Source organism: Triticum dicoccoides, chromosome 2B (assembly GCF_002162155.2).
Source record: "Triticum dicoccoides isolate Atlit2015 ecotype Zavitan chromosome 2B, WEW_v2.0, whole genome shotgun sequence".
Lineage (NCBI taxonomy): Eukaryota > Viridiplantae > Streptophyta > Magnoliopsida > Poales > Poaceae > Triticum > Triticum dicoccoides.
The window spans coordinates 451,660,466-451,669,840 of NC_041383.1; the positions used below are offsets into that span (position 1 = coordinate 451,660,466).

General features: G+C 49.3%; 1 protein-coding gene across 1 annotated transcript; it reads left to right on the top strand.

The window, feature by feature from the left end:
• Positions 1-4,905: 4,905 nt before the first annotated feature.
• Positions 4,906-6,076, top strand: LOC119367822 (ethylene-responsive transcription factor LEP-like). Its single transcript, XM_037633220.1, has one exon. It carries the CDS (start codon positions 5,012-5,014, stop codon positions 5,798-5,800), a length of 789 nt encoding a protein of 262 aa, XP_037489117.1. The 5' UTR covers positions 4,906-5,011; the 3' UTR covers positions 5,801-6,076.
• Positions 6,077-9,375: the final 3,299 nt, after the last annotated feature.

Here is a 9,375-nt window from a genome sequence, read left to right on the forward strand (position 1 = left end):
GTGTTTGACCTTTTGCCAACAAAGGTATGGACAGTGGAGACGAGTTTTTCTTCCATCACTTCCTTTGTTCATCGGAAGATTCGTCGTCGGATGATGAAGATCTTGTGGTGGCTGCACTGGTCATTCATGATCATATTCAACGGCAGCTTCCTCGATACAGGGGGTCACTCCCTGGCCGTGCTCCCAACCTGAACCACAATAGGGAGAGAGGCCACGCCCTGCTCTATGCCGATTAATTTGCCAACACCCCGCTCTTCAAGCCGGATAAATTTCGTCGCCGTTTTCGTATGTCAAGGCATGTGTTCAATCGTATCCGAGAGGGAGTGGTTGCTCATGACCCATACTTCGAGTGCAAGACGGATGTCCTTGGCAAGCTTGGATTCTCCTCTTACCAGAAATGCACCGCGGCCATCCGCATGCTTGCATATGGTATTCCAGGCGATCTGGTGGACGAGTATGTGCGTATGAGTGAGACAACATGTCTGATGTCAATGTACAAGTTTTGCCAGGCTGTGATCGAGGTGTTTGGCCCAGAGTACTTGAGGCAGCCAACTGCCGCTGATACAGAGAGATTGTTGGCGACCAACGCAGCTAGAGGCTTTTCAGGCATGTTTGGCAGCATAGATTGTATGCATTGGGAGTGGAAAAACTGTCCATTTGCTTGGCAGGGCCAGTACAAGGGGCATGTTAACGGGTGCACTGTCATATTAGAAGCGGTGGCATCACAAGATCTTTGGATATGGCATTCTTTCTTCGGTGTGGCAGGTTCTCACAATGATATCAACGTGCTGCAACGTTCTCCAGTCTTCGCGAGGCTTGCAGAAGGCCACTCCCCACCTGTCAACTTTCAGATCAACGGCCACCAGTACAACAAGTGATACTATCTAGCAGATGGTATATATCCTTAGTGATCAACTTTTGTGAAGACAATCTCGAAACCCCAAGGTGAGAAGAGAAAAAGATTTGCCCAAATGCAAGAGAGTGTTAGAAAGGATGTGGAACGTGCTTTTGGTGTGCTTCAATCCCGGTGGGGTATCGTTCGAAACCCTGCACTGTCATGGGATGAAAGGAAGCTTTGGGAGGTGATGACTGCCTGTGTGATCATGCACAACATGATCGTCGAGGACGAGCGTGATGAGAGTATCTTCGACCAAGGATTTGATTATCAAGGTGAAAATATTGAGCCCCTGCACCAAGACCCGGCCACATTTGAACAGTTTGTCTAATTCCACCGTGAGATGCGTGATTGGCACACTCATTTGAATCTTCAAAATGACTTGGTTGAGCACGTCTGGGATCACATTGGCAACCAATAGATGCATTGGTCCAATTTATGTTCAGTCAAGACAATTTCGATTTGGTTGTAAAACTATTTTATTAAAGATAATTTCAATTGGGTTGTAAAACTATTTTAATTTTCAGCCGACTAGTTTGATGCAAATTTGGGCATTTTTGGCCCTCACGGACGGGATGGGGCAAATGAATGCAGCGGCGCTGGGCGCACGGCCACCGCATCCCAGGACGGACACGATCCCAAATTCCTATCCAAACGGACAGAAACCGGACGTCCGTTTAGGATCGCACGGTGGAGTTGGCCTGATAGAGGAATTAAAACTCATGATCCGAATTCCGGATACATCGTGGTCAACAATATCAGCATGTCCTACTGCGAGATCCATTTGGCCGAAGCGCACCACTACGAATTGTTAATTGTATATAGATCACTGATCCAAAAGTAGTTGCAATTAAGATGGCATGTGAACCAGCAGCGACAGTGTAAGAAGCAGCAGCACAACGCCATTTGACCTTGACCGAGAGAGCAAGTGGCAATTGGTTGAGATCAGTATCACCATATGCATGGGAGGACCACGAGTTGGTCGGTCTGGGGCTCGTTTTGCGTACGACGTCCCACGTTATGTGCCTCTGGTGTCCGGAGCGCACAATAAGTTATACTGTATCTCATCAGAGTACTCAAAGAAACTCAAGTGAATGAATGAATTAACTAAAACAATAGTGATTCAACGTAATTAAGTTGTACTCCTCCCGTCTCAAAATTAGTTGTTCCTCAAACAGATGTATCTGGCACTGAAATACGTCTGAATTTATCTATTTCAGCGATAACTAATGTGTGGTGGAAGAATAATTTAATAATTTAATATAGGAACTAGTAAAACGGGAACAAAATCTCTTCAATCTTCATTTTTTTTTGTTTAATCATAAACACGACAAAGAGCGAATTGATTCTTTGTGGTGGAACCAGCCCATCAGAATTTAAGTCCTGAACTAGACACTAGTGTTCTCATTTTTTGATTTATTCAAGCATTCCAACCATGTCCGTTCAGTGTGAGGAGCCGTTTCCGTCGACTATGGAGACACTGTGATGACTTTGCCATTCTTAAGATGGTGTGTCGACTCGTTCTCTACTCATAAATGTGTATGCGTGCATGCATTTATAGAGATGAGTGTATATGCGTGTGTCGTCTATACAATGTCATAATAAACCCGGCGAAGAAAATAATTATAATTATCCAACACCAACTTTGCATTAGTATTTGTTGTACTTCCTCCGTTCGAAAATACTTGTCGGAGGAATGGATGTATCTAGACGTATTTTAGTTTTAGATACATCCGTTTTTATGCATTTCTCTGATAAGTATTTCCGGGCGGAGAGGAGTACATATTTATATTAGGGGTAGTGTACTAGTATTATTATTTTCTGACAAGGACCGACGTTTCAATCGACCACCAGAAGATCTGAGAACAGTTATGGCGGTTGCATATGTCGGATGGCAAAAGCAAAAATAAAAACAGAAATGAAAATCGAGATCGAGATCGACCAGAGAAACGCATAATCTCCGAGTGACAAGACAACATGGCATCGTACAATACGCAGTGTGGCGCCCACAGGCACAGGCACAAGGTCCATCGACCGACGAGCCACTGGCCGGCATGCATGGCGGTTGATCATGTAACCTGCCGGCAGATGCAACTAGAAATTTAAAGCACTTCCATCCATGTGTGTACCGAAAAACGATATATGGATCCTACAGCGTTGATTTCCAACAGAAAAACATGCACCATGTAGCGAGAATTGAATGTGGCGGTTGCATGCAGTGACCGGTGCGTCGTTGGACCCCCACAAGACAAGAGGCAGGTCCGCCATGTCTCCCTCCTGGGTCCTGCCTCCTGACCCACGAACTTGGCCGGTTCTCGACCAGATACCAGCGTACGAATTTTTGTAACACGTACCGGATGACAAGCCGAGACGCGTGAGATGTACGGCCCGCCGGCCGGCCAAGTGTTGCGGCATCCTATGCCTGGCACGGCATTTTGTGTTAAGATCGGTGGCGTGTGTGCATGCATGCACATGCACTGCATTCGGTCAAACTTGACAAGGGGTTTCACCTTCGACGTCGTGCATCGCGGATCTTTGTGGGGTGAAGTCGTTTGACGTGTGGCTGGACAGGGAGACGAGGGCGATGGTCCGATGGACCCGCGGAGATCGAGCGGGCGGTCGGCCGGCCAGGGAGATCCCCGATTCGAGGCCCGGCGGGACTGATGATATCTGCTTGGCGACGTACGCCGTATGACCGGCCGGCCATGCACGCGTTCAGACTGGGAGACTCCGGAAAAGCGCCGCATGCATGCGCGGCGTGTCTGGTCGGTGTAGCGCGTTGGCGCTGTGTGGCGGGCGCGCCTGGGGACGGGACCGGGACGTCGTGGGCTGCGGCTTACCGCCGGGCCACATGCACGACGGTATGCCGCATTTGGCCGGCCGGCCATCAGGGGTGCTACGGTACGGAGAAAGGTATATTTCCCCTAGGGTCATCCACTTGTTCTATAACGTTTTATATTTCTACCTTTTCATAGTTTTGGGTTTTCTATGTGCGGCGTGGTCCGAAAACAACCATTGCATATGGTTAAAATGTAGTTGTCCGATGTACATCCAACGCCCGAAATAGATTGACTGACCTTCGAGAAACACATGCAGACAACTTGAGATAGGTGATCCTTCACTCCTCTTACGTTTTGTAAAATGCAATAAAACCAAACCAAAATAACCAAAGGTAAGACGAACTGAGCATAGCTTATATGGTTAGGTTTCTTATGACGGATCCAGCTCAACAGAGTTCATGTCTTAGACTTGGCACTGACGCTCGTATTTTTACTGAATTTATTTCAGACTTTCTGACGATGTTCAATCAGTGAGGGGATGTTTCCGTTGATTACGAAGGTGTAGGTGTCAATCTCAAAATGTTTTGCCAGTATCTCGGATGTGCTCATAGAGGTAAGATGTGTGTGTGCCAGTGATGTGTGTGTTCATAGAGATGAGTGTAGACATGTATGATGTATGTGAGCATATGTGTTTGTACCGTGTTTAACTTTTTTTAACCAAAAGGTAAGTAATAAGTGGATGCGCATGAGATGACGAATTTATATTGTTCCCAAGATTTAACTTGCTACATCTATAATTGAAGATGCTGTTACTCGTATATAAAACCATGTGCCCTACTTGCACCCACCAGTCCAAATCATTGGGTTGACCACCTTTGGTCGTCCCCACAAAGAATCAAACCCAAAGCGACCTCTGCCCAGCATGCCTGTGATCGATCACTATGGGGAGCTCACCTCGCCGCCCCATCTACATGCATGATATGTGTACCCACATATATATTCCAAATAATTATTTCCTAAGATCGAATGATTGATTAACAAAAGGAGCTATAGCAGTAGCTAGCACATAACGACGGATCACCTCGTTAACTAATCCTGTGAATGAGCTTGTCATGGCCAACCTCCACCCCACTTAACGAACCCTTTTCACTTTCCCGCGCTTATATATACTCCCATGCAACACCGTCCCATGCAGCATCCATCCAACCACCATTTCAACCACCTCTGACCTCCCATCTCTCTCATCTCCACTTGTCAACGACCAACACATCCATCTCTCACATAGTCACACACACTCTCTCTATTGCTTGCTCTGTTTTGATCACGAGCTAGGAAGATGAATTTCTCGTCCTACTTCTTCTCCTCATCCTCCTCGTCCTCGTCCTCGTCGGACAAGAAGTCGTCATCTTCCAAGCGCCGGCAGCAGGCGGCGCAGCAGCAGCCGGACTCCAACCCGACGCGGTACCTCGGGGTGCGTCGGCGCCCGTGGGGCCGGTACGCGGCTGAGATCCGCGACCCGGCCACCAAGGACCGCCACTGGCTCGGCACCTTTGACACGGCGGAGGAGGCCGCCGTCGCCTACGACCGTGCCGCGCGCTCCCTCCGCGGCGTCCGCGCCCGCACCAACTTCGCCTATCCCGATCTTCCCCCGGGCTCGTCCATCACCCCCTACCTCTCCCCCGACCTCACCTCCGACGACAACGCCGTGCAGCTCCTTCAGCCTTTCTACGCCGACCCCGTCGCGCCCCTGCCGACGCATCAGCCCTCCGCTGGTGGCGGCGGCCAGGACGTCGGCAGTGAGTACCTCTACGGCGGTGCCCCTGACATGTCATCGCTGATGGACGACATCGCCATGCCCGACGACCTGCCCATGATCGACGGCGGCGGCGACATGGACTTCTCCATGTATGGCGTCGGCGGCAACGGCGCCAATGCCTCGGGCGGCGGCGGGTGGTGCGACGCGTCCGAGCTGGGAGCATACTCCTCCACGCCGGGTGGCGGCCACGGGGTGTACTTCGAGGAAGGGTACGTGCACAGCCCGCTCTTCTCGCCGATGCCGGCCGCCGATGACGCCGGTGCCGACGGGTTCCAGCTCGGGGGCTCGTCGTCTTCCTACTACTACTGATATGGTGCGTCACGATCACGTGCGCGTCGGTGCCGTGTCGACCGCCTCTGCGCCCGCCGTTGTGCTGCGGCGTGGTGAGTTGCTGGGTGTGCTTAGCAGTTAATTTACTTACTTTGATACGTCTCGTGGTAATAATGCGTCTTTTATCGTTTTTGCGTCCTTTTTCATATCATGGCCCTGTATCTTCTCTTTTGGAGATCCATGAGCCTTTTGTTCTGGGCTGTTTCCTTTTCCTTTTTTTTCCTCTTTTTATTTTATTTTGGGCCTCATTCGTATGTGCAGATATGATCAGTCGGCATACACCTGTGTGTTGCTGGCGCTTCAGTGTAATATTGTCCATGTTATGATGATTTACCTGTTCGCTGTTATTACTCCTGCTTATTTTGCATTTTCTTTCACTGCCAGATGTTCTGCCAATGTGCTGGTAACGCCCTTACGGCGTATAAGTCTCATATGGAACAAATTAATACACTGTTTTCAAAACATAGTACGTGCACACACACATACACTCGTATTATGGACACACACGCTCACCTGCACACCCTATTTCTAACAGCACCTCTGTTATGTTCCCGATCTATATTCCACTTACTGTCTCCAGGATTACAGAGCAAAGTATTTTAGTTACACTTGTTCTTGCTTTTATGAGGGATAAAGAGAGGCATCCCCAACTCATGTGAACTCGGGTGAACAGTATAACCAAACCAAAAAAAATCTGGAAAAAAATTGTGCCAAACATTGATAAGTATTTTGATTTGTTATAAAGTTTCATCACCAGCTGACATTCATGAAAAACATGGCAAAAAGAAATTGATCCTCCAAAATGTTAGCTTCAAAAGCATTTTGGAACATCGAATTTTTTTGCCATGTTTTTCACGAATGTCATCCATTTTGGAAATAACATTTTCAAAAGCATTTTGGGACATATATGTTATTTTTTAGCCTAGTTTTCCATGAATGTCATTCGGTGATGAAACTTTGCAACCAGTCAAAACATTTGTCAATGTTTGGCACAAAATAAATTCACTTTATGTTGATTTTTTTACTGTTCACCCAAGCTCACATGAGCAGGATCAGAACAACGCTTTCGATACAAAGAGCTCGTTCATTCATTCATAGTAAGAATACAGTCGCTTCCCCTTCCCCGACCCCTCCGTCTGCCCTTTTATCCGCTGGCATGGTGGTACCCTCCTTCCCTTCTTCCTACCCGGCCTCGGTTCTGACGGCCCGCTGGCTCCCGGGCGCTTGGCCACGCTGCTAACCACTTCTGGGCGCTTGGCTCCAAGGATGGGGATTCAGAGGATGAGTTGTTCTCAGTGGGTGGTGTCGTGGTTGATGGCGGCAGGGTTGTTGGGGTTGGTGATGCCGGCCCGCGGTGACATCCATCGCCGCAAGTTCACTCTGGGCAGCCACCCTCTTGGTTTTGGTGCCTCGTCGACTAGGTGCGAACCAGGGTTGGGCACTCATCGTCTCCACCCGTTCTCGTCCCTTCGATAAGTTTTCCTCTCGCTCGGGGATCCTTGGTTCATGTCTTTCCTCCTCGTCATTGTTTTCTCCTGCTTCATCCTCTCCCTCGCCGATTTCGTCTCCGCTCACCAACGGCAACCTGTATCTGAGGGTGGCGGCTCCGCCTCCTCTTCGATCTTCAATGCTAATCCTAGTGGGGGCTGGTGCTGGCTCGGTGGTGGCTAGTTGGCCGCCTCGGATGAACCTAGGGTCGCCTGTTGGGTTGCTTGTTGGGCACTATAACTCTTTGGACTGCATGTTCCTGGACCTCTTCCTCCCTCTACTGTGATGTGTTGATACCGGTTCGGTTTTCTGTTGTGCGGCTATGCTTGGTGACCCTGCCCTAGTCCTGCCGTTCCCCCATGGGTGTCCAAAGGGTGTCTTGACCCCTGTCTAGGGTTTCCAGCCACTGCCACTAAAGTTTGTAGATCAAAACTCCATCCCCGTTGCCTGGTCCATATTCCTCCTCCATCACCTCTCACAGTCGTTTGTGGATGTCATAGCCATTGGCTGTTCATGTGGGTTGTCCAGCGATCACAACTCTAACAATAAGCAACATTTGGAGGGCTCCAGTGAGGTGGCAACTGACTCTCTTGCCTATGAGGTGGAGCTGCGCTCCAAGTTGGAGTTAGAGCAAGCTGCGCGAGAGTGTGTGGCCAAGGAGCAGGAGGCATAGGGTACACCTACGGCATGGTCTCTAGAGGAGGAAGAGGATGCAACTCATCGGGGGAACGGAAGGCGACAACCGTCCCCTCTCCGGATACTAGTTTGGAGGATCCGTGGGAATCAGTTGCCTCGAGCTAATAGGTGGACAGATCCGGTGCCTCTCATCTGCCTGCCTCGGGATCTCGCTCTCTCCCCCCATCGGTGGTGGCAGCTCTACCCCTACTGACAACTTTGGTGGCAGCCGGCCCAACCGGCACAATGTGAGCCTCAACTACAACTCCAACTACACCAACAATGGGTACCCCAACAAAAACTAAAAATTCAGGCAATGTGATTTTCCCTCCGGAAATAACAATGGCATTGTTCATCCCCCTCCACCTCTTTCGAGTCCTGGTGCTCCTCCTACAGGATCAGGCTCTTCATCCGGTTCGTCTGCCCTTACTTGTTTTTGCATGTCACCGTCCTAGTCACTTCCACTCGTAATGCAACACCCCCCTTTGTTTGATCTATCGTACTGACGGCCATCTGACTGTGGACTACAACAACCGTTCTAGTCTGCATGTGCTCAAGCACTATGAAAAAGATTTGCCTGGATGTGGTTTATTTAGCCTCGAGGGTGGTTTGGATGTAGTCGAGGATGCACCCAGCATCCACAACATGGTGGTGATTCCTATGCAATCTAAGGAGGTCACCCTGCAGATGATTTCCGATGAGTTGCGAGAGTGGGGTTGGAAGGCTAGGACTGGCAAATCCAGCAGCTCTCGGCTTCTGAATTTGGAGTGGTGTTCCCGTCTAAATAATTTATCTGTATGGTTTCTATCAATACAAGTTTTACTCTTCCGCGGACTAATTAGTGATCTCTGTTAAAAAGAGCAGGTTATTGTGAGAAGTCTTTAGGGTACTTGATGGAATCATGGGTCCTCTTGGATGATGTTCTTGCTATATGTGTAATTTTGCCTCCCTGATGGCATTTGCTGAGTTGATCGGGAAACCAATTGGTATTGAGCCTTGACCCGGCGCCTGTGCGTGTATTTGTGGAATTCTTTCATGTCACCTCTACATATTGTATCAATGTTCGCGTGGATGGCCAACCTGCTGTCAAAATCCCATCCCTCCCCCTCCTCCATCTCCGCAATCGAATGATGATAATACCAACAATCACAGTATGAATGGGGATGATTCCTAACCACCATTCTCCCAGCAGGAGTGGATGCCCTTGGACCCATTCCGGAACAACTTTATCGTACTCGTGCTTCTAGGGATGGTGGTTCTGCTTCTACCAAAGAGACATGTGATGCACCGGCCATTCCAATGGTGGGTACCACTATCATGCTGGAGAACCGCCTAGCCCTATGTTTTTTGTGTGCTCAAACTTATCGGCCTGCCCAGCGCCCCCTTCTCTT

Bases quoted from the DNA above. Each gene is read 5' to 3' on its own strand.
- LOC119367822 (XM_037633220.1), top strand. From the start codon at position 5,012: ATGAATTTCTCGTCCTACTTCTTCTCCTCATCCTCCTCGTCCTCGTCC.